A 25,830-nucleotide genomic window follows, 5' to 3' on the forward strand; every position below is an offset into this window, starting at 1 on the left:
CTCTCAGTGGCTACGTCTATATGACAGAGATCTTTCAAAATAAGCCCTTCCAGAAGGTCTCTTCCGAAAGAACTTCTTTCAAAAGAGTGCATCCACACACACACAAAAGCAGATCAATAGGGTGATCTGCTCTTTCAAAAGAGAGCATCCACACAGCCCCCGCTCTTTCAAAAGAATGGGCCCAGGATCAAAAATCAGGCCCCATGAGGCTTGTTCTTTAAAAAAAGGACCTGTGGAGCATCTACACACATTTGCTTTCGAGGGGGCGCTCTTCCTGAAATGGGAAAGGAAGAGCAATTTCAAAAGACACGCCACATTCTTTCAATTTACTTTTGAAAGAACACTTTTTGTGTCTAGATGCTCCATGGGCTCTTTCAAAAGCGTCCCCTTCTTTTGAAAAAATCTTTCAAAAGAACTTGCTAGTGCAGACGCAGCCAGAAAGTCCTGGTCAAGCCTCCTTGGCTACGTCTACACGTGCAGCCAACATCGAAATAGTCTATTTCGATGAATAACGTCTACACGTCCTCCAGGGCCGGCAACGTCGATGCTCAACTTCGACGTTGCTCAGCCCAACATCGAAATAGGCGCAGCGAGGGAACGTCTACACATCAAAGTAGCACACATCGAAATAGGGATGCCAGGCACAGCTGCAGACAGGGTCACAGGGCGGACTCAACAGCCAGCCGCTCCCTTAAAGGGCCCCTCCCAGACACAGTTGCACTAAACAACACAAGATACACAGAGCTGACAACTGGTTGCAGACCCTGTGCCTGCAGCATAGATCCCCAGCTGCCGCAGAAGCAGCCAGAAGCCCTGGGCTAAGGGCTGCTGCCCACGGTGACCATAGAGCCCCGCAGGGGCTGGAGAGAGAGCATCTCTCAACCCCCCAGCTGATGGCTGCCATGGAGGACCCAGCAATTTCGACGTTGCGGGACGCGGATCGTCTACACGGTCCCTACTTCGACGTTGAACGTCGAAGTAGGGCGCTATTTCTATCTCCTCATGAGGTTAGCGACTTCGACGTCTCGCCGCCTAACGTCGAAGTTAACTTCGAAATAGCGCCCGACGCGTGTAGACGTGACGGGCGCTATTTTGAAGTTGGTGCCGCTACTTTGAAGTAGCGTGCACGTGTAGACGCAGCTGTTGAGCTCAATAGGTAAAATCCATCACTGGCAACAGGCCTCATCCTTTGGGACTCAATGTAAGCAGGTGCAGAAGATCCATAAGCCAGCGTGTAATAAGGGTGCTGCACAGCACCTTTTGAAAGGACTTACAGCTTCAGCTGAGCCCCAGAATGGTGCAATGTGGAATTAACTCAGCCAAAGTCAATGGAGTTACACCACCGAGATCAGAATCAGGCCAGATATTTTGAGGCTATCACCCACGGCACCTGGCCTTCACACAGGCCAAAGGCACGTCACCGTCTTACTGGAGTCAGTGGGAGTTTTGCCGATGAAAACACTGCAAGATGAGGCCTTACAGAGCAGTTGCTCAAAGTGGCCCAAGGAAGTTAGACACCTAACTACTGGCATCTAATGCCCTTAGGAAATCCCAGCCTGTAAGTTTAACTCATTCAGTCACTTCCTTGTTTTCTAATTTGGCCTGTAATGAAAATCAAGGGATGGAGTCTTGGAAGCAAGGAAAAGGTTGGTACCCCAATCGCAACTACCGGAATTACCTGTCTGATCATTTAGCAGCTTTTCTTTTCTTTTCTTTTTTTTTTTCTTTTTTTTGTTTTCCGGTCTTTCTCTCTCTGTCTTGTTATTCTGAATTCAGCCTGTGCAGTGATTTTTGAGTGCAGTAATTGGAGCACAGTGAAATACTGGTTAAATGTATATATACAGTTGGATAATGTTTTTTTAAAAAAAAGTACAAATACACGTTAAAACAAATTTGGCAAAAAATAAATGCAATGAACCCACCCACCCCCACCCTCTAAAACACAATATATCAATTTCCCTCCTCTCAGAAACCCAAAAAAAAAAAAAAACAAAACAGATCAAACTAGCCTTATTTCTCGGACTTGTCACAAAGCACAAGGGAAAAAAAAAAACCAAGATAAAACCAGCCCAAACTCTGAAACCACCCCCCGCCCCCAGACAATGCAATAAACACTTCACTGTATTTCTAGGGAAATCTACACAGAAGTGTCTAACCACCTACTCAGTTGGCAGAATAACACACAAAAATAGATTTTGCTCTTCTCAGGTTTGGATCATGCCTGTTTTTTTTTTTCCCCTTTATTTTCCCCCTCCTCATTCTCTTACCTCTTGAAAGCCTTGTTGTTCCCCCTCCCCCACTTGAGCCAGTTGCAGCAAGAAACCATTGTTTGTGTTATTTTTTTTTTAATTTTTTTTTTTAAACACAGGTAAAACCTAGAACAAACCGACAGTTACAACCAAGTGAAACCAAAACCGGAAGGGAGGTAGCTGGAACCTGACTCTGAATGATCCTCTGGCACAGCACTCCTGTCTCAGCCTTGAGGATGACGGGCAGCAAAATGTGCAAGAAAGCCTGGACACCAGCACAGTCCGTTTGGGGTGGAGGGTAGCAGCTGATGGGGTTGTTTTCCACCCCATCACACACAATTTGCCACTTTCTGATCTAGCTCTCCCACCTCCTCCTCATGAAAGCCAGCAGCAGCAGGAGCCAAGCCTAGCCAAATCCTGCTCCAGTGAAGAGGAGAAACTAAGGGCCCCCATCTTGGAAGAAAGACACGCCAATCAGGTAGGTGCAGTGGGATTTGCACCAAGGGAGCAGCTGCCCTTGGCTGTATCATGGTTTTTATTTCGTGTATTTGCTTGGTGGTTCATGTCCCTCTGACCTTGTCCATTGCCCACTGAAGTCAATGGTAGTTTTTCCACTGAGGCCAGTGGGCCCTGGATTGGATCTTGAAAGAGTTGACCCCTTTACATGATAAGGGTTAGATTAACCATTTCTTCTAAGCACAAGGAAGAGGGAGGGTGGTAAAGGGCTCACGTCCCTGAGTGGCCCCCTTCACTCACCCACCTGGGCTCAGAAGCAGGGCACAAGGGGAGTCTCGTGTTCCAGGAATCAGCCTCCCTTGCCTGGTGTCTCCCTTGGGGGAGAATGCTGTGCAAAGCAGCGCTAACATCCGCTGCCGGTGCTATGAGTGCCACTGGAGGAGACGCACAGCCAAGGCATGCCAGTGGGAGGAATAGCAGCATGGAGGTTCTGCCCTGAAGAGGAGACTGTGGGCGTTGGCAGACTGGGGATTGCAGTACTGAAACTGGCATGGAGGCAGTAGGGGTGAGAGGCCACGCCTCCTTCTGCACTAGCTCCTCCCCTCCATAACAAGACTCTATCTGGTAGCAGCAGCTTGCCCTATTTTCTCTGCATGGATCCCTCTCTGTGCAAATGGGGCTATTTTGGCCTTGAGATCTCAGGCGCTCCCAGGTAGTATGAGGCAAATACACATCTCTGGGGCTTTCTGCTGGGTAGCATTCTAACAGGGGAAATTCCATTGGCGTCTTTGGTTCCATAGACCTACGTCTCCAAACCCAGATTACAACAGAGAAGTGAAAAGCGGTAGCTGCCTCTGGCCTCACGGACCTTTGCTCTCTGGGTGGTGCAAACGGGACATGGGACACAGTGCTGAGCTCCTGCCAATGTGCTTCGGGCAAAGAGGACACAAGCTGGAAGGAATTTAAAGGGCACCTGGGGCTTGTGAGCTCTTTTGATGGCACGTGGAGCAAACTGCCATCAGAAGGCAGAGGTAATGCCACTGTCTCACATGTCCTCCTTGTGGATGGCAACCTGAGAAGAGCAACAAAGGACTCAGGGCTGGAAGGGGCCAGTGATCTCTGCGAGTAACCACGACTCCCACTCAAGTCAGCTGGATTTGGGTGTGCCCAAGATAAGCAGCCTGATATGATGCCTGTCCAGTCCTCTTATCCTTTGGAGGGCAGCCATGACTGCATGGGTCCCCTGCCTGATTGCCAGCCCTGCACCTGGTCTCTGAACCAACAGAGGGCCTTGGATGTGGTTCCTTTCATCAGACTTGTGAAATAGTCAATGCCTCGCCCCTCCCAGATCTGAACTGTGGGTGGGGTCATCCTTAGTTTAACTGCCTCAGCGATAATGGCATTACATCTGGGATGCATTTGGTCCTTTGCTTTCGAGTTCTTAATCCCAACCCCAGTTTCTACTGATTTTCCATGTGGAGGCATTTTCCATCCTCCGACGACTCCCCAGGAGGCAGCCCCTGAAGAAAACCAGGCAAGGGTTCACAGACTGCTCTAGAATGGCTTCCGGGGGAGCTGCACACCAGCAGGCCTAGTGCTGGTCCTGTGCTTGGATCTCAAGGAGACGTTCAAGCTCTAAAATACTGCCAACATTCCCTTGTAAGATTACCTCAGCTCCACCTCTCCTTTGAGCCCCTTGTCAAGTCCTGCAGAAGGGGAGGATTAACCCTTTCAGGGAGGTGTTATGGTCAAAAGCAGCCCTCAGCTGCAGGATGCAAATCTAGCCTTTGGCGTGCAGACCTTAGGGATATGTTCAAAAGGGGCGTAGCAGCAATGTCTGCACAGGCTCTGTTGGGCATCAGAGTCACTCGATGGGATCTGAGATCCCACAAATGCTGAATCCCAGTTAGGAAGTCAGCAAGCAGCCAGTGGAAAGCACAGCTTTCCGAACCAGAAGTGGAGGTGGGGAAGAGGGATGGTGGAAGGTGGAAGGGTAGCCTCTCTTAATGCCCTTCCTTTTGGCAGATTCCAAGCAGCTGATCTCCTGCTCTGAGGTCACTATGTGGGGCTGTATTGCCCATAGGCCTAGGAATTTAATACTGACAAACTAGGTTCAAAACTCTAATACTGTCTCCAGCCATTCTTTCCACTCACTCCCTGTCCTCTCCAACACCAAGAAGAACATGAAGAGGTTGTTCTCTATAATCCACACACCTACCAAACGGGAGAGCAGGTGGTTTAAGTGGAACCATTGGCTGGCTGGAGGTGAAGCAGCAAATCCCTTTGGCTGGCTGGTGTCCTGATTTCTTGCCCCAGTGCTGAGGAGCAAACCAGAGGTTCTGAAAGGCAGGTTGTAGATAAGCTTTAAGGCAGACTGTTTGGTTGCTTGGGGTTATTGTCACCCTGTCCTGACACAGTAAAGAAACTAGTTGTATGGGACATAGCAGCAGGAGTAGCAGCAGCAGACATGCTCAAACGACAAGTATGGGGGTTTGATTTACCCTCCCTATTCCCGCAGGAGCAATAACCTCCTATACTCAGTGCCAGCCTCACATATATATATGCCAATCCTCAGCCCAGCCACTTGCCAGCACCTGGCCTGGCTTCACCACGGGACGGTCTGCCCACCAGCAAACATCTCGGCACTCTCCCATATGTGGGCTTCCTTTTGCAGGCTGGATATACGCCAGTGGAGCTGTGCAGAAAAAAAACAAAAAACAAAAAACAAAAAACAAAAAAACCCAGTACAGTTTGCAAAACTCCAAGCCTGGGTGTAATTTTTCCAGGATAAGATAATGCAACCCACATTGCAGCCGTCTGGCACTTGGAAAGACACTTGCCAAGATGCAGAGCCCCGTGGTGAACCCATCCTAACCTCAGCGCCCTGGGCATGAGATATTTTGGCATTCAGTATCAGTATAGGCTTGGCCTGATTTCATCCGAGAGCTCCGCCTCTTCCATGAATGGTCTGAGTTACGAGCGCTGGAGAGGGGAAAGAGCCTTTGCTTTGATCTCAATCTCTCTAGCTCTATAAATTTGTGTGTGTGTGTGTGTATACATATATATATATATATATATATATATATATGGCTTGTTTCTCGCCTTAGATCTAGATACAGGATACAAACAGTTCAAATTAGGTAGGCACACAACTGCATAAACACATGCTGTTTGGCTACTTAAAAGTCTTGACTAGACTCTGTTTTTGCTCATTTGTTGTTTTTGCTCTGTGAGCTATGCTTAATGCGTAACCCCACCCCCGACTTTGAGTTCTCCTTGGACAAAAATTAAAGGCAGACTGGTTGAATTCTAAAGGTCCCTGGTGCAGAAATGCCATCCAGTTGAGCAGCTAAATGTTACAGACAATACCAAAAAAAGATGCGGTGTCTCTCGGAGCCTGCCTTTAGCGCTGTGATTGTCCTTTCCACATTGCTGGACGTTACCCGCGACTGAAGCTGCGGACATTCTTTGGATTGTTCTCTTGAGCCTTGGGGTCAAGGCAAGCACATTCTGCTTGTAGGTCACAGGACATCGGGAAGGGAATAACCTATGGGATAGAGCCGGAAACACAGGGAAGTGCATGAGGTAACAAACACTTTGCTAGTCATGTGGATAAGGAACAGATCTCAAAGGCCAGAGGCTCTCGGCTAGCAGCTGACCAGCTGGCCTCCTTGGCTGTGTCTACACGTGCCCCAAACTTCGAAATGGCCATGCAAATGGCCATTTTGAAGTTTACTAATGAAGCGCTGAAATGCATATTCAGTGCTTCATTAGCATGCGGGCGGCAGCGGCGCTTCGAAATTGATGAGCCTTGCCGCCGCGCGGCGCGTCCAGATGGGGCTCCTTTTCGAAAGGGCCCCGCCTACTTCGAAGTCCCCTTATTCCCATGAGCTCATGGGAATAAGGGGACTTCGAAGAAGGTGGCGTCCTTTCGAAAAGGAGCCCCGTCTGGACGCGCCGCAGGGCTCGTCAATTTCGAAGCGCTGCTGCCGCCCGCATGCTAATGAAGCGCTGAATATGCATTTCAGCGCTTCATTAGTAAACTTCGAAATGGCCATTTGCATGGCCATTTCGAAGTTTGGGGCACGTGTAGACGTAGCCGAAGAGTTTAGGCCAGTGTGGGGTTGAGAGCTGATGCAAAAGGGTGCCTCCCCCGCACCTCTCAAAGCATATCTGTGTTGGCACTGAAGCCAGCAATGTTCTGTCTTTGCTTCTGTTTTAGAGATCTAACTGGAGCACAGCTAGGTCTCCAATAGAGGCCACTGGCACCCCTGGCTGTCATGCAGACATACGCAAAGACACTATTTGTTGTGGTGGGGAGGGGAGCTTGGCAGGGTCAGCCCTTGGCCTACAGGCACAGAACATGGAACTCTCCAAGTATGTTGCACTATCAAAAGAGATGTGCTTGTCTGATTAACTGGAACTTTCTGTCAGGCTTGTGGCTGTGTTCTGCATGGCTGTGCTTGCAATGCCCTTCCTTATCCCAATGTGCCAGGCTCCTAGCCTCTCCTGAGAGGACAGATTACTCCAAAGCTCCCAGTGATGCCAACAGCAGATACAACGAGAATTCCTGTGGCATCTTAACAGATTTACTGGAGCATAAACTTTTGTGGGCAAAGAGCTGCTCCATCAGATGCATGCAAATTTTTTCATGATGTTGACGGATTCCACTCCATATGGCTAAATACAGTGTCTTGCATGGTGACAAGGATCAGAGGGGTAGTCTAGCCACAAAAACAACAAGAAGTCCTGTGGCACCTTATAGACTAACAGATTTTTTGGAGCATCAGCTTTTGTGGGCAAACACTCAATTTGTCAGATGCAGCTTTGCACGCAAAAGCTTATGCTCCGAAAAATCTGTTAGTTCTACAAGGTGCCACTGGACTTCTCATTGTTTTTGAGGGTACAGTCTAACATGGCCACCTCTCTGATACTTGCCACCAACAGGAAGACACATGCTCAATGTTTTAGAAAGTCAGATTTTAATACATGCCTAAATGCGAACTTCTCCCACCAAAGCCCACAAGCACTAACTCACAAAAGAGCACAGCTGTGGCATCCCAAGCATCACAGTTACCCCTGTGTAATGGGGCCTGTGCAATATTGCTCTGGCATTTAGGGTAAACACCTGCAAAGGGACTGCAGGAGAGCAATAAAGGCCCCGTTCTACATGGTAAGGACACAATTTTCAAATGCGTGTATTTAAAAGTTAGGCTTCTGAGCAGTGTTCCCTGTAAGCTGAGCACTTGGGTGGCACTCAGGAGAGATTCCAATGCCACCCAGCTGATTAGCAGAGCACCCACAGTTAGCAGTTTTGTTTCCACGGGTGATGCAAATTCACACATGCCTCAGTGCACATAAAAATTATTCTGCCTGTGGATGGAAAAATATCTGCACATGGCCAGGAAAGATTTGAAGGAACATTGCTTCTAAGTCTATATTTAGGCAGCAGAATAAGTGACCTGATTTTCAAGAGCAATGGTTACTCAAAAGCTCCCGGTGATGCCAACAGGAGATGACACATGCTCAACGCGTTGGAAAGCCGGATTTTAATACATGCCTAAAAGTGGACTCTCTGCACCTTATTTTGTGCATCATCTTTTGAAAACCTGGGGCCTGAATTGCTTGGGGCAGGCACTGTAGCCTGTGCGTCACTTAGCACTTAGAAAATAATGATGAAAGGGTGCATATGTTTCACTGAGAGTGAGCCTTTAAATGCTTGGCATTTTTGCAGTGCAAAAGGGCCCAGCGACAGAGTGGGTGGGACTGGAGGAAGTAATGGGAGTGGGAGATTTTGCTCTGTGCAAAGAAAATTTAATCTTGTCTGTCTGAGGCAGAGAGAGCAGCGTTGAAGCAATAGCCTGGAGTGCTTGGCTAACAGACATTGATTTCAGCCTATTGCATCATGGCATTTACATACAGGGAAGGGGCTTGGGGGGATTCTTGCTTGCCTGAAGTGAATTCCCAAGAATCTCTCCCATCTGGGCAGACAGAGTTAATGACCTAATTCCCCTCCTCCACCATCTTCCAAGACAGTGCTGCAACCTGTTCAAATGTTCTCAGCAATCCAGCACGCCTTTGCTCACTCTCATTCCCTTGGCTCTGCTGCCACATGTTTGCTCCCTCTTCTTGTACACACTTTTCTCTGGGCCATGCAGCTCAGATCTGCCTGTTCCCTATGTGTAGCCATCCATCACTGGTGCACTGAAGAATGTGTGGACCACACGCTTACACACATAGTTCCCATTTCCGTCCATGGAGCTATCCCGTCTGTACATGTGCCTGCGTGTCAGCACGCAATGTGCCTTTCTCTTTACACACACATCCCAGAAAGAACAGGGTGTGTCTTCATTTCACAAGGAGGCAGCTGAGATGGGAACTCAAGGAGAGCACAGATTCAGTGCTCTCCAGAGCCTCCATCTAGCACTTCCAACTTTGCCTCCATAAGTGAAACAGGGCACCAGTTTTGTGTCATGCTGTGCCACTGTTAATTAATTGTGCCCAAAGAACCAAATCAAAGACTGTCGCTGCAACATGGGTGTGAAGGGAAGAGAAATGGCAAGAGTTTACAAATAAATACATTCAAACAATAGAAATCAGAGAATTTGTAGAAACTGGAGGAAACAGGAAGAACTGAGAGGATACTTTGTAGCCTAGAGGTATACGTGTTTGTAGACAAACCACAGGCACAAGTTGAGGCAATAAAGCTATGACCTTTCAGGCCTGCCAGGGTGTATTAATGATATGCAGGGCTTTTTTCTGGTGGAACGCATTGGAACAGAATTCCAGCACCTTTTTTCCAGGTGCCACCATTTTGGAAGCCAGCTGGGCAACTTTGAGCCACATGTGGCTCTTTAAGGAGACATTTGTGGCTCCCACTGCTGCTGCCACTCACGCCTCTGGCTCCCTGCCAGCTGCACTGAAAGAGGAAGACTCGATTTAATTGGTTTAATGGCCAGTAGGAGGGATCTGGCTGTTAAACCGATTAAATTGAGTTATATTGTTTCAGTGTGGCTGGGAGCTGCCCCTGACATGCTGTACATGAGGGAAGCTGGAGGGCTAGGGAAAGCTGCAGAGCTGTGGTAAAGAGGAGATGGTGGCTGGCGAAGGAGCAGGGTCAGCGGCAGCATGTGGAACTCCTGGGTAAATGAATCCTGGATTGTGGGGTATGGTTTGGGGCGGTGAGAGTATGAAGCCTGGGGGTGGGAGGGGCGGTTTGGCTGTGGGGAGTTCCAGCACCCTTTTTGCCCAGAAAAAGAAGCACTGGTTATATGCATGTTTGAAGAATTCCCAGTTAATACATTGTGGTTTGATGGCAAATACATTTACCAATAGGCTGCACATTGCTCTTTCCCCAACCAGCCAGGCAGGACTGTTGCAAACTACAAAGTGCCAGATATTCTGAAATGAGACAAGGGAGCCAGTTTGGCAAACCTGGCAGAATATGAAAATGAGCAGATCTGTTGCTCAGCAATCCACTGTGCTTCCCAAGCCCATGCTGCTGATTGTGAAAACACAAATGTAATAGTCAAAAGAAGAACCAAAGATTTCAGAGCAGCCTGTCCTGGAGGCACCTGGAGGCAAATAGCTCGCATGTTGATTTCTGCAACACTTGCCAATGAAAGAAGGTTGGGTGACTGAGCAAATATGGTCCATTACCACCTCTCCAGGGATTGCTGTATGTTCTGGGAAGCCCCATATCTACTCGGCAAGAATTTGCTCTCAGGATAGACAACGCAGGCTGCAACCATCACTGCTTTCAATTTATTGCTGTCTGTGGAAGGATCCCTTTGCTGTTATGCACATCGCCAGCCTGCCAGAGCACTGAAGGTGGAAGGTCAGGGAGACCTGTTCTTTCAGCTAAGCATAGCTTCTTCAGTGCCAGCTAGACCAGTGTTTCTCAACCTTTTTTATAAAGTACCCTTTTAAAGAAAAAAATTATGAGTACCTCCGACTTCTTTCCTGTACCCTCAAGGGTATGCATACCACCAGATGAGGAGCATGGTCCTAAGGTAATCTGAGATCTTGAAACAAGTGCCATTCAGCCTTTCCAGATTACTGTACTCTGTTCAGGAGTCAGATTTGTTTTCCATACTGCCAAGTTACGTCTCACTTAAAAATACTTACTTACAAAAACATGCAAAAATATTGCCCAAGACTACTACTGAAAACTTGCTGACTGTCTACCATCTTATTATCAGATAAATGAACTGGAACAGAAATATTGTACTTACATTTGAGCGTAAGGCATATGAAGCAGTAGAAACAAGTCACTGTCTGAATGAACTTTTAGATTTCCCTGACTTTACTATTTTTTTCTATGTAACCTGTTGTAAACGTAGGCAAACACATTGATGTACCCCCTGGAGCACCTCAGTGTACCCCCAAAGGTACACATACCTCTGGATGAGAAACACTAAGCTAGACCACTGGCTATGTGAGCTTTCTCATACCCATGTTCTAAACAATTAGGACTGTTGGCTCCAGGCACAAGAGCAGGGTTAGGTTAAGAAAGTGCCCTGTTGAAGAGATGTTCTGATCTACGTTTAACATCTCCAGAGTCCTCATAGTTTGTTGCTTTCAATTTTGATCCCAGGAGGTGGATAGTGACCCACTGGATCCCACCTTTGGGGGGATGGAAGCCCTTCTTGCACATAGCAACTGATACTAATTGCAAGTGAAATCAGTACATCTGCTCCAGGGCCTTCACTTTAGGTTCTTATTTTTATAGTGAAGAGACTCAGATACATTTCCATGTGCTTTGGATAAGCAAAGTGTTGGATGAACCATGCCAGGCTCTCCATCCAGCACTAGGCTTCATTTGTTTTTCACTGAGTTGCTCTGTGTGTTTTTCTGTCCATAGGGTGCACTTGTTTCAGTGGAACAGCATTAGGCTGGAGATGTGGCATTTCAAAAAGGCATTTGTGCTAGGATGATGTATCTTGGCATGAGAACAGAGCATTTCATACCTAACCTGATCTCTGAAACTCCATGAGACAAATTCTCCTTTCAACCACACTGGGGCTACCCCTTTGCAATGAAGTGGAGTGGAAGGGATTTAAAGGAGAGGAAAATATGGCATTAAAATACAGTTCAGTTTTGCTGAGTTTAAAGAGCTCATTCTTCTGGGTCAGAGTTGCTTGAACAAGTTGCAGGGACTGGGATGCAGAATGTCCATAATCACAGTTTAGAATAAGTAGGTGAGCAGGTCCTATTGAGACTTCATTGAATTGTAAGATTTGAAAGCACATCAAGAGATCATCTATTCCAGGCCCCTGCACTCATGGGAAAACTAAGAATTAGCTAGAGCATCCCTGACAGGTGTTTGTCTAACTAACCTGCTCTGAAAAATCTCCAGTGGTGGAGATTCCACAGCCTCCCCAGGTAATTTATTCCAGTATTTAACCACTCTGACAGGAAGTTTTTCCTGATGCCCAACCTAAACCTCCCTTCCTGCAATTTAAGTCCATTGTTTCTTCTCCTGTCCTCAAAGGTTAAGAAGCACAAGTTTTCTCCCTCTTCCTTGGAACAAGCTTTCATGTACTTTAAAACTGTTATCATGTCCCCTCTCAGTCTTTTCATCTCCAGACTAAACAAATCCATTTTCTTAACCTTCCCTCATAGGTCACGTTTTCCAGAGTTTTAATAATTTTTGCTGCTCCAGTCTGCACAAGTTCTTTCTCTGCATGCTTGTCAAGCAAAAACCTCATAAAATGAAAAGAAACAAGGAGAGTACTGGAGGAGAAAGGCAACTGGACAGGAGAAATCCTGGGGGTAGGAAAAACATGCCCATAAAGGGAAACAGATTTTCACTTTAGTGAAATAAGGTTTTCAGATGAAGGACAGACTAGTCAGCTCAAATTCAGTACATGGAAAGATAATGTAGCAAATAATTAAGCAATCAATTTGCAGACACCTAGAAGATAATAAGGTAACAAGTAACAGACAGCATGGGTTTTTCAATAAAAAATCATGTCAAACAAAAATAATAGCTTTCTTTGATAGGCTAGCAAGCCTTGCGGATAGGTACGAAGCTGCAGATGTGGTATATCTTGACTTTAGCAAGGCTTTTGGTACTGTATAGCAAGACCTTCTCATAAAAAAAACTAGGGAAATACAATCTAGTTGCACTTACTATAAGGTGGGTGCATAACTGGTTGAAAAACCATTCCCAGAGAGTAGTTATCCCTGGTTCACAGGAGTGCAGGAAGGCATAATAAATGGGATCCTGTAGGGATCAGTTCTCTGTTCAGTATTGTTGTCAGGGATTTAGATAATGGCACAGAGTTCACGGACTCATAAATTCTGCAGACAATACCAAGCAGGGATGGGTTGCAAGCAATGCTCTCTGTAATCTTTTCCATCCATGTGCAGAATAATTTTTTCTATGGGCACTGAGGTATGGGAGTATGTGCACCACCAGCAAAAACAAAACCTAGCTGTGAACACTCTGCTAATCAGTTGGGTGGCATTTGAATCTCCTCTGAGCAGCTGCACAAGCACACAGGGAACACTGGGAACACTTTGGAGGAGAAGGATAAAAATCAAAATGATTTGGGAAATCTGGAAAAGTGGTCTGAAGTAAAATAGGATGACATTCGAGACAGACAAATGCAAAGTACTCCAATTGCAAACGTACAAAATAGAAAATGACTAACAAGAAAGGAGTAATGTGGAAAGGCAAGGCAGATGGATGTCACAAGGAATCATAAGCTAAATATGAGTCAAGGGTGTAACACTGTTGCAAAGACCCAGACATCAGTCTGGCCTATATTAGCAAAACATGAGAAATAATTCTTCTATTCCACACCACACTCATTAGATAGTCTCAACCAGAGGACTGTGTCCATTTCCGGGCACTATATTTCAAGAAAGATATGGACAAATTGCAAAGTTTCAGAAAAAACAACAAAAGTGATTAAAGGTCTAGAACAAATGACCTATTACATGAGATTCAAAAAAATGATTGTTTGCTTAATCAAAGAAGAGAAGACAGAGGGGGCATGATAACAGTTTTCAAGTACATAGAACACTTTTACAAAGAGAAGGGAGAAAATTGTTCCCTAACATCTGAGGATAGGATGAGCATCAATGGGCTTAAATTTCAGCAAAGGCTGGTAAATTTGCACATTAGGAAACATTTCCTGTTGGGGTAGTTAAGCCTGGTTGGGGGCGGAAAAACTGTTGAGGGATGATTTTGGAATGTCTGCTATTGGAGATGTTTAAGAACAAGTTAGACAAACACCTGTCAGGGATGGTCTAGTTAATATGTAATCCTGCCTTGAATGCACAGGCCTGGACTAGCTGACTTCCTGAGGTCCCTTCCGGTTTTATGATTCCATAAGATTCTATGAAATGAGGAGACAGGAAAGGGACATACAAAAAGTCAAAGAAACCCCAAGCAGTGGGATTTGAGGCAATCTGATCATGGGGCTAAATCGTGCACTATCAAAGGTGGGGCTCTTGGGCACCTTAGGCCTTACACTTGAAAGGACTCCAACAGCTTTAAGGCTATGTTCTGAAAGATGTAAACAACCCCAGCAAGGCTGGTCTTTGGGAAATTTCTGTCACTTCTTTGTATTGCCCCTTTGTTGGCCCCTGGAGCCTAACTTCTGCCTCACCCCCACCCCAGTCTATCAACTCCAAAAAGCTGCACAACTGAAAATTGGGGCAGAATTTGGACTGAACTTTTTTTCTGTTTGGAGCCCAGAATACCATCAGCTTGGAATGTTGTACTGACCAGGCAGTCGTTCCAGCCAACAGCCAATCCAGAGATGTCTAGTCAGTTCCTAGGTAGTTGCTTGCCTACCTTAACAATGTGCTGTATTTTTCAAAACATGTTTTATAAATGGCTTATTTCCCTATGTTGTGGGATGCAAAGCAAGAGGCAGCTTTACAGTGCAGCAGGTCAAAGAGCAATCTGGTGATCTGCGCTGGGTTGGGAGGTGGCAGACATTAAAAAGAAATGGGATTTTATTTTGTTTTTAATGGAGGACTCTTTTCCCACTGGGTGTACAACAGAAGAGCTTTCTCCCTTGAGGATGTACACTGTGGTGACTTTCTTTTGGTCAAGGGGAGCTGGATGACATTCCTATGGAGTCCTTCAAAGCTACACTCAGGTCATTCACAGGGCAGGCAACATATGAATGCAACGCACTCTTTCCTGTAGGAGCTGACGAAGCTGTCTGCACATGTACTAGTCCCTACAAGACTAGTCATTGATCCTAAGTTTTAGATGCACCACCTTTCATTAGCTGCCAGGCCTGCAGGCTGGTTCCATAAAGGGAGGAAGTGGTGGTGATGATGCATTAGGCGATGTTCATCTCTCAGGGTGTTTGCCTGGGCATGGCGTTGTGGGTCACTGCAGCTGATCCATGAATGCACAATGGATAATTTATTTGACGAACATATCCTTTTCCTGCTTACTAAATCCCCAGAACAGATTGCAATCTCCTTCGACGTATTCACCTTGATATTACTGAATGAGTTCATGGCAAATCAAAGTATTCCAGGCAGTTCATTCCTGAGTGATTTTGATCTCTGTGGCCTGACGGTGAGCAGTTCTTGGCAAGTACTCCACCGTCTTCTTTGAGCAGAGTTGTGATTGGTCATGTGGTATTGTTTTCTTTCCTTGACTGAGGGAGCGCACAAGGCCATGTTGCACTCATATGTGTGCATGCCAATTCAAAATTTGTTTTCTGTCACTTCCCGGGCATGCAAACTGGAAGCTGCTTGTCTGTGAACTTTCACAATAGGGTACCCTGATTGCAAGGACATTTGTGGAAAGTGAACAGAAATGGGGAGTTAATGGTCTACAGATTTTTTTGTGGACTTCTTTACTTTCCTCCTGTCTAGGTCTGTAGCGCTGTGAATCCACCTGCGGTCTGCAGACCCCCTGACTGCCCCCCCTCTCTCATGCGCCTCTCATGGAGTGGGTTACCAGAGCCCTGAACTTCCTACGCCTTCTCCTTGCCCCCAGCACTTTCAAAGCACCACAAATACACTTATTCACACTCCTTCCACAGCCCTCCCTGCTCATCCCAGAGCTGGAATGCCGCTAATCAGCTGTTCATGGCTGTTCTAATGCTGGGAGGGGAGGGAGTAGTAGGGGTGGCATACAAATCAGGGAGTTGGTGGCACTCCAAAAGTGTTGGGAGGGATAGGGAGGAGAGGGAAGTACAGGGCTCCAGCGTGTGAGGGACATGTGAGGGGAGGGAAGAAGATGGGGGTCTGCAGGCCACAGGCAGAACCCCAGTGGGTCACAGTCTGCTGTGGGCCACTGAGATGGAGAAGGGACACTTATGTGAGCCACTCACTGTCCTTGGTTGCCCATCGCTCGTTTGTAGGGTTTGTGGTGCTCCTGGAGAGACAAACTTTTTGGGAAGAAAAATAAAACCAAAGTTTTGACCACCTGTGGTCAATAAAGATCTCATTTCACCTTTGGCATGGCTGTTAACATGCGCGGCAGCAGCATCCGGACCTGGTATGGTTCTTGATTTCTCTTATTTTTGAAAAGGCAGCATGGTGGTAGTGGGCACCATTAAGCAGCTGCCACACTGCACGTCAGTGGTGACTGTACTTCAATGGGGACTGCTCTGGGATGTTTGAGGATGAAAGGTGCTGTCCAAATACATGGTAATTGACCAGATATCTTTTAAGAGCCTCATGCAGTTTCTGCATGTGAACCTGACACAGCAGGCAGTAGTGGTATGTGTCTCCCTCAAATACTGGAGCTCTTTGCAACAACTGCAGGAAATATACCCTCATCTGGTGCAGGAATTAGAAGAGCTGGGTTTGCCGCTCCCTATGTCTCCTTCTGTTTTTGGCCTTTACACCCACAATGTGTTTTAAGGCAGTGGCTTTTAACTAGGTGGCAAATCATGCTGGAAGGGTTTGGTATGTGCAGTATTTTTATGAAGCTCTCTTTTCTCTCACCTTTCATTGTTTTTCCCTTTGGACTATCTCCTTCAACATTCCACTCTGAATGCTCTTCATAGGAGGGGACTGCATCTGAATAACTATGCCTAAAATATGTTCTCCAGCCCAAGGTCCTTAGAGCGGAAAACAACTAACTTCCCCATATGGCTGAGTGTCTGCAAGGGAATTCAAACAGGTGTTTGTGAGCCGGCGGCTGTTCCTTTGAACGGCTGGAGAGACGCTCCTGGCCTCAAGTGACCCTCTTCCTCTGCAATTTTTACATTATGTGATGTGTCTGGCTGCTAGCTTACAATGTTCCCACTTTCTGCTATAAATTTACAAAGCAAGGTACTGACTGTCTCGTATTTGAGGTGAAGAACCCAAGGATTGGTTATTTCTCATTTCTTTTGCGTGTTTTGTTTGGTTTCTGGGTTCTTGTGGTTCTGTTTTAAAAGTCTTTGAAAGCTGAGTGCAGTCTATCTGGAGTGCAATATATCCTCTGATTGGTCAGCCCCTGGGTGAATGATTAGTGAATATTTAGGACTGAGGTTTCAAAAGCTCTCAGTGTTGAAGACAATGGTAAAACTCCCACTGAAGTTAATGGGAAGAGAGTCAGGTCAATACGACGACATTTAGACTAGTTTGGAGGTCTTAGTCCAGTTCCTTGTACTCTCTCTCAAACCTACAGCTAAGTATTTTGAGCTACACCAGCAGCTGAGAAGCCTATGACTGACTAGGTCCTGGAAACTGAACACCCATGTTACATCCCTAAAAGTGGCTTTTTCCATTAAGAGTTAAGGCTTGTCACCCAGGGTATGTTAGAAAGAAATTACTCTTGATATCTTTGACCGCACCTATGTCACTGCCCATGCCATATGTGATCTGTGAAGAAAGAAATAATCTTCCTTACCAGGGCTTCCCCTTTCACAGCACAGTTCACATGACTTATTTTTTAAAACAAAAATACATCATATATCTGAAAAGAGGCACAATTAAAAAAATTAAAGCACTCCCCCCGCAGCCCCTTCTCTGCTGCTATCAAAGACGTGACATTAACCTATTAACTGTGATCGCTCATGTTCCCTTTCCAATCTTCCCTGAGGTACCAAAGACAGGCCACAAACACTGAATTGGTAGACATACCTGAATGAACCAAAGGAAAGATACAAACAAAAATGGATGCTGAGAACCAACTTAGAAAAGATTGTGCTCTTTGCAGAGACATCCTTTTTGTCCTCCAGTTGTGATATACAGACTGCCTTTCCTTAGGCGGGTATGATGGGCCTTCTTGAAGTACATCTAGCATACCTTCACTATTGCCAAGTTACCTACTTGCCAGTACATGTTAGGGATCTTGTCTTCCTCAAGGTTTTGTGGATTTCTGTCCCAACTCCAAATCCCAAGAAGAGGCAAGGAAATGTTCAAAATTCAGAACATAAGCACAAACACGTGTTTAAATTCACTGTCAGTTCATAGGGGAGCAACTTAGGAATGAACATAGATCGCCCTCTTGGTGTGTCTATCTGTAATGCCCACAAGAATCAGAGTCAGAACTAATGTCAAGATTTTTTTTTACTGACAAAGCACCGAACTAGTCTCAAGGGGACACCAGCAATTGTCTGCAAAGCAGTCAGGGAACTACTGGTTTAACAACAAAGAAGGAAATAAAGCAATATCCCTAAGAAATTACAAATGCTTTACAGGCCTATGGCAGGCAGTGATGGGAAACCCACAGGCACGTCAAAGGAGAATGAGATCACCTTTATATCAACCAGCAGAAATTCATTTCCTTTGGTGGGACAATGCTCATTACTCCTGGCAGTTTGTGCAGCTGAAGGTCTCGCCACATCTTCTACCACCAGGTGGACACCAACAACTGTCCAAGCCTGAGTTTGAATGGTTGGGGAGCTTGGGGTTAAGGGAATGGGGCCAGGACACCTACCTTTTTGGTCTTAACTGTTGAGGTGCAGCAGTCCCCACCATCATAGTTGCAGAAGGCTCGATTGTTGATAGCATCACAGTAGTTGTCCCCCATGAATGGCTGAAAAATAAACAGCATAAAGAGGCTGAGGTTATGGATGTGGACCTCATTGAAGGATCTGGTGCTACTGCAGGTAGCACCAAACCCTTCCTCTTAAAAAGCCATTGCCATGTTCGTAAGTACTCTAGAGACACTGGGAAGTGGCTTAGACCCCAAATTGAAACATTTTGCAGTTCTTGAAACCTGAACACATCAACACTGAACCAGTGCAGTTAAATTCGGAAGTAAAATTGTCCAGTCTAGATTGAGCACTGTGCAAAGAGTAAACAAAAAGCATAACTAGAATTGTCAGACAAGAGGTCTCCTGAACATAAATTGGCTTAACACCATTGACTATCACTGAGTTATAATGATTTACACCAATGCTGGCTTTGGTCCATAAAAGCTTTTTTGTTTTAATTATCGAATATGTTAACAGTTGCACAGGCAAGGGATTTTTTAAAGTGATTTTATTTTGATAAGGTCACTTAAAATATGTCATATTTGGCCAATCTCCCAGTAAACCTGTGTATTTAATTACTTATGCTACACACCCGTCAAACTATTAATAGGAACTTCTTGTGGCGTAGGCTTTTTACCCCCATTGAAACATACAGAAATGGGGCGGGGGGGGGTGAGGCAGTTTGGAGGGCAAAATGGGAAATGTAATAGATATTTTGCTTTGGAAAGAACATCCTTGATTGAATCGTTTGGTAGTGGTTTGACCCTGGACCTTTTCAGTTACAAGGCAGCTTCAATGAGACAAGCAATTCCAGGGCACACCCACTTTTTTCAGTTGAACCGATTGCTCATAAATGTCACATTTACTTACATCTACTATGGTTACGGTCTTACTAGGGAGGTTTGCAACAAAGTAACTAAACAAGGATCAAATGCATTAATGTTTCAAATCCACCCCCTAATATACCATCTTAGACAGCGAGCACTGATACATTTTGAAAATCTGCTGAGTGCCCTGCTAGGGAGGTTTAGTAAAAGAATAAACAGAAAATGTCAGCGGCTACTCGATTACTTGCAAGTCGGGGAGAGGGCTCCAGAGAGTTGGCTCCCTTCCCTACCAGCCTGTTAGAGTCAGAAAGCAGCATTTAAACCATGTCTCAGCTTCAACAGGCTCCAGCCATCCCTTCCTTCCCCTTGCCACAAGCAGGGATTTGGGGTGGGCTCCCTGCCAGGTTGTTCAGGCTGGGAAGCAGCATTTCAGCTGTCTCCCTGCATGAATGGGGTCTTGTGGGGTCAGCATTTCCCCTCATGGTACATCTGCAAAGATCCACTTACTGCTTGAGCCCCACTGGTGCAGCCCGTCATCAACCCCCTCCTTCCCAGTGGTTCTGCAAAGAGCCACAGTGAGAGAAACTTCGTGAAATCTCATGGCACACATGGGCAGTTCTCATGGCCCACTGGCTGAAAACCACTGCCCTAGACAATGGTATTTATAATCATGTGCCATGTGCCTGCTTAACTTAAGAGACCAGATCTGCTAGTTCAGCTGAAGCAGTAGACTAGTAAACTGCAAAACATGCCACGAGAAGGGGACAGAGAGTCACACTACATTAGCTTGGGTTCTACTTTAAAAAGCAAAAAAGCAAAGTCAATGAAATCCCCTTCTTGTAACCTTTACTTTGGCAAAGCTCCCACTGCTATCAGTCCAAGACTGTGCCATTACTGGCTTAGTACACTGGCTCCTCATGAGCCTGGAGATTGGGCAAGGTTGCTCAGCAGGATGGAGAGGACTCTATTCTGGTTTTGGCAATAAGGAGTCCATGGGCCAGATGTGGTTCACCAGAATAAGCACCTGGTGGGCCACCAGGTGCTGTATTTACCTATGCATCCTCAGGTACCACTGCCCACAACTCCCATTGGCCATGGTTCATCCTTTCCAGCCAATGGGAGCTGAAGGAAGTTCTGTGGGCTGAGCCAACGCTTCTCACAGCTCCCATTGGCCTGGAGCAGCAAACCACAGCCAATGGGAACTGTGAGTGGCCATACCTGCAGACACACAGGTAAATAAAGTACGTGCCAGGAGCTGACCCTTGTGAACCACATTCAGCCCACAATGCTGGAGAACAGGACCTGGCCCATTCTTGGATAAACCCTGACTTATTGGAAGGGTCATTCTCTGTGCAGATGATCTATTTTATGCTCCAGACTACAGACAGTAAATAGTGTGGTAAAAAATTGCATAGTGAAGCTGTGAAGAAGGTTTCTACTGACACAGAAGGAGCCTAGTAATTAGCAATGAAGGCAGAGAAAAGGCATCTTAGTAATAAAGGCTTCTGGTAAATTATTACAACATTCCAAAGCCTGCCTGAGTAAGAAGAGCAGAGGAGGACATACGCAATAGTTCGTCAGCACATGACTGGCACGTCTGAATGGTCCCTGGTTGTTGGTTAGCTCTTTCTAGAGAACAGCAGTGCCTAGCCAGCTCCTATGAGTGTAAGGTGCTTATGACAACCCAAGTGCTGCCCGTGGCTGCTTTTCATTAGGGAACATCTAGACAGAAAGTGGTGACTTGCCAGGGAGCTATTGCCCTCCTGGATCTGGCATCTCTCTGCCAAAGAAAACAGCTGGTTACCTACCTGTGACTGAGCTCTGACGTAGCTGTGCGCGCTGGGTCAGTGTGCACGCCCCATGGACCAGAGACAGAGAACTGGGCCTAGCAGCACAGGGAGGGGAGACACTTGTGAACTGGAGCTATGGCTCCTCTCCTGGCCGTGTGAAGGCAACACCGCTCTGAACATCAGAAGCACAGACTCCAGTGCAGAGGGGATGAAGGGTGGGTTTGCATTTTTAATTTGCTGCCAGAGTGCTGCACAGTGCACTCCAGGCAATATTGAGGGCTGGCGGGGGAGGCGGGGGGTGCTGCGGTCTGGTTGGTGTTGTGGGCTGGCAGCCACATGCCTTCTGCCTGAAGCCCTACCCATTCACAAAGTGTTGAACAGGGCCCTCCCCCGCGCCTTTCCCAGGTCCCTGGTGAGGCTGTCAGGCCCGCTGAGCAGCCATGTACCTCAAGTTGGTCCTGATATGCCTTAAATTCCTTGGGAGACAAGGGAGAGGAATATTCCAGCACAGCAGAATCATCCAGTGAGGACAAGGAAGTTTCCTGCATCAAAGGCAGATTCCGTGCTTGCCCAGTGCATCCGCACAGTCAAGCCCCATAGCAGAGGGGAGAATGACCCACAGATGGAGCATGAAGAATCCCTGAATTTCTACATCGACTTTTGGGAAGTCAGCTCTGATGGGGCAAACAACTGGTCCTATTAGTTTAAAGTTCATTAAGGAAGCAGCACCTGTGCTAAAGAGGAGTGGGACATTGGCACCAGTGGCACATATCTTCACAGTACTGCAGGAGGCTTTGGCACTCAGGCTAGTAGCTAAACGTGGTGATGAGATCTGCTGCCAAGACAATGATGGTGCTGAAGGATGCTCATGCACTGAGGGGGTCTTCAGTGCTGGGTCTGGGCTCAGCTTCACAGGCTGTAGCACAGGTGGTGTGCATGTTATCATTGGCTCTGTGACATGGCTGGAAGTTGCCAAGGGCACAAGAGAGAATAAGCCAGTAGGTACTATAACAGTGGAGAACTCTGGAGCAAGGCTGTTCTCAGTAGTGACGGATGGCAGAACAAGGCGCAGTGGTCTCAAGTTACGGAGGGGGGCGGTGTAGGTTGGATATTAGGAAAAAACTATTTCACCAGGAGGGGGGTGAAGCACTGGGATGTGCTACCATGAGGTGGTGGAATCTCCATCCCTAGAGGTTTTTAAGGCCTGGCTTGACAAAGTCCTGCTGGGATGATTTAATTGGGGTTGGTCCTGTTGTGGGCAGGGGGTTGGACTCCATGACCTCTTGAGGTCCCTTCCAGCCCTAGGATTCTATGAACTCCTGAAGTATGAGGAGTCTGGGATTAGGAGACAAAGTAGGTCTGATTCAGCCTTGCATGCTATTGGGTGTGATGCTGATCTCAGTACTGGACTCATTGGACACTCATGACCATAAGAGGAGTTGACAGTACAGGCCCGTGCTGCCAGTGCTCCCCATGAGACCACTCAAGAGAGATTCAGATGCCAGCCAGCTAATTAGTGGAGCTCCCATAGCTAGATTTTTTTGTTTCCATTGGTGGTGCACATTTGCACGTGCCTCGTGCACATAAAAATCATTATGCACGAGGATGGAAAAATCTGCACATGGATGGAAAAGATTAGAGGGAGTATTGCTGGTTGCCCTTGGCACTGTACCAAGGAGCATCTGGACAAATCTGTTCCATCCCATGTCCAGGTGGAGTATCGCACCTGTCAGGACTCCTCTGAGAAGAGGAGGAAGAGGAGTTTCCCTAAGCCTTAGACCAGAGCTGGTTCATTTTATGAGACCTTTTCCTTGCTGATCAGAGGAAGATCAATGACCCCTTCACCTCTTGGGGAAAACACCAGAGACTGAATGTGGAGCAGCAGCACCTGCCACGTCAGAAGGCGATCATCAATCAGCTGAGAGCATCAGTGCTGATGTAGATCTCATGGCGCAGTCTAGAAGGTACTGTAGATTTCTCACCATCCTCTTTAACATGTCTCTCACCAAGACACAGCAAGTACCTTGTGTGGGAGTCACTCTGGGGAAGGCCCTGTCTACACAACAGGCAATATCTGAACACTCATGCGGGCATCAAACAAGTTAGCCGATGACTCCAGCTAACATTAGCCAAAATTCTCAGAAACTGAGGTGAAATTGTGAGGGGAAGACACCACACAGAGCTTCAACTCTAGGCCATTGGTGGCAATAAGGAACTGAGGGGGCTTGGGTATGGTCAGGGGAGGTGTTACAGCTGCAGATGTAAGCTCAGCCCATATGGGTCTACCCATACGGTTCTCTGGGTTTAGTGCACAGAGTGTGCACAACCCACACAATACACAGCTGCTTCGACTTGAAGAAGAACTGGTCTCCTACCATGTGAAAGCTGCACCCCACAACGATTACACACTGTGGTCTAGAATTTAGCGTGGAAGTCAGGAGACCTGAGTTTTGTTCTGCGCTCTGCTATCTTGGACAACTCGTTCACTTCTGTGTAACTACCTCTTAAAGTGGAGTGGTGCTTACCTATGGCACAAGGGTGCTGTGGTTGCCATGAGTGTTTTGATAAACAGGTGCTAGCCGAAGGCTCAGAAAGAAGAGATGTTCAAAAAGTTTAACACACAGCAGAGTGGAACTCAGGAGTTTTCAGTTCTAATCCCAGCTCTTCCACAGACTATTTGTGCGCCCTTGGTGAAGTCACTTAGGTCCAGAGCCTCCAAGGTTTGTATATTTCCAACTTGCATTGGAAGCACTAGAAACTAAGAACCTAAAGGCTGTTGAGGATCTGAGCCTTAATCCCTCTGGCTATGTCTATATGGTGCCATAACCTTGAAATAAGCTACACAATTTGTGCTACATAAATTACACAGCTTATTTTGAGAAGATTTCAGAATAGGCTATTTTGGCATGTGGCGCTGTCTAAATGATGCCACATGCTGAAAGAAATCTATATTTTGAGGCATCCCTGTACTCATCATGCAATCAGGTTTACAGGGATGCTGGAACAGCACCCCCATTAACTCTGAAACTGTTTTGAGACAACAGGAGTGTTACATAGATGGGGGCAGCTATTTCGGGATGCCTTTTTACCCCAAAATAGCACCTGGTGTATGGACATAGCCTCTGTGTTTTAGTTTCTCCCTCTGCAAATGGGGATAAGACTTTCTGCCTCACAAAGGGGCTGTGAAGATAAGATTGTGGCATTTGCAGACAAGTCAGTACCAAACCACTCAAGCTACAGCTGCTGCATTGAAATAATTTATGCAATCTGCACAATGTAAATTGCGTAAATTATTTTGAGTTAACTCATTTTGAACTTGGTGCCATCCAAACAGCACTGAAGTTTGAAATAAGTGGCTATTTGAAGGTTTCCGCTACCCCTCTCATGATGAAGGGTAGGAGAAATGGAATACTGTACTTGAAATAGTTGCGTTATTTTGAGCATGGCGAGTAGTCATGGAGCTGCTGTATCGGGATACATTGGTATCCTGAAATATCAACAACAGTCTAGCCATAGCCTGAGAGAAGTGCCACATGTTGCTTTTGCACAAAACAAGTCAAGACGTTTACAACTGTGAAAGAAAGCAGCCAATAAGCACTCCACGCTAAGATGCTAAGAATGCCTTGATTTGAAATGCTTGCTGGGTGGGGAAGGACCTTGATGTACAAAGCCTTTATAAGGAAGATGTCTTCAGTGAGCACAAAGCTAGTCTAGCAGGCTTCATCAACACAGTTTCCTTCAGCAGGTGAAACTCTGACTTGGAGAGGCCACTTGGTGGGTTTTGCTATCAGTGACCATTTTTCCTGTTGAGTTCAGTGCTGTAGTAAAAGTGATGTGTGTCTGGTTTTTGACAACACGCAAAATAACTCAGGCTGGGAATTTCAATGAAGCCTAAAGGGCTTAGGGCCCCTATTCTTGTTGTATTTCAGTGTTGGTTGTGTGTCTAGTGCTCTGAAATCCCCATCTCCAGTCCCTCCTCCCCCAGCTATTTCTGTCATTCCTGTTCTGGTTCCACATCTGGGCTGTTCTTGCTCCCTTTCTTTTTCCTAATGTTTATCTAGTCCAGAGGCCCTGGGCCTTTAGTAACATTGATTTCTAGTCAGATCAGTATCAGAAGGGTAGGCCTGTTAGGCTGTATCCACAAAAACAATAAGTCCTGTGGCACCTTACAGACTAACAGATCTATTGGAGCATAAGCTTTCCAGGTCAAAGACCCACTTCATCAGATGACATCTTGTTGTTTTAGTCAGACAGGGGCAACTTTTATTCCCTTCGTAATCAAGGGAAACAGCAGGAGGCCTTTGTGACTGACCTATGATGACTCTCCAAATCCTGAGGATGCCCAAGAGAAGGGAATCAAGTCTGTTTAGCAGCAAAGAGTTGTCCACCTCAGTGGACACTTAAAGGCTCATCCCAGCTATCAGCGGTCATTGAGCACTGCTCAGCACTAGAAAAATGACCCTTTCTTGCCAATAGATGTCAGAACTGGTGCCGCTGAAGACCACTGAATGGCAAGTAAAGACAAGGCCATACCGGGTTTGGCCATTCCCCAAAAACCGAGATTTAAAACTGATTCAGCTGCACACATTGTTACTACCCACTCCAGGAC

At 46.5% G+C, this 25,830-nt stretch overlaps 1 protein-coding gene across 1 annotated transcript in view; it reads right to left on the reverse strand.

The window, feature by feature from the left end:
• Positions 1 to 2,248: 2,248 nt before the first annotated feature.
• PAPPA (pappalysin 1) overlaps positions 2,249 to 25,830 on the reverse strand; it is a 248,149-nt gene continuing 224,567 nt past the window's right edge. Inside the window, exons 21-22 of the mRNA XM_075015238.1 lie at positions 18,565 to 18,663; positions 2,249 to 6,252 (exon numbers count right to left, since the gene is read on the reverse strand). Of these exons, the coding sequence (XP_074871339.1) occupies positions 6,145 to 6,252; positions 18,565 to 18,663 (207 nt within the window). The 3' untranslated portion in view covers positions 2,249 to 6,144. The remainder of the gene's footprint in view (positions 6,253 to 18,564; positions 18,664 to 25,830) is intronic.

This window comes from Carettochelys insculpta, chromosome 21, assembly GCF_033958435.1.
Source record: "Carettochelys insculpta isolate YL-2023 chromosome 21, ASM3395843v1, whole genome shotgun sequence".
In the NCBI taxonomy this organism is placed as follows: Eukaryota; Metazoa; Chordata; order Testudines; family Carettochelyidae; genus Carettochelys; species Carettochelys insculpta.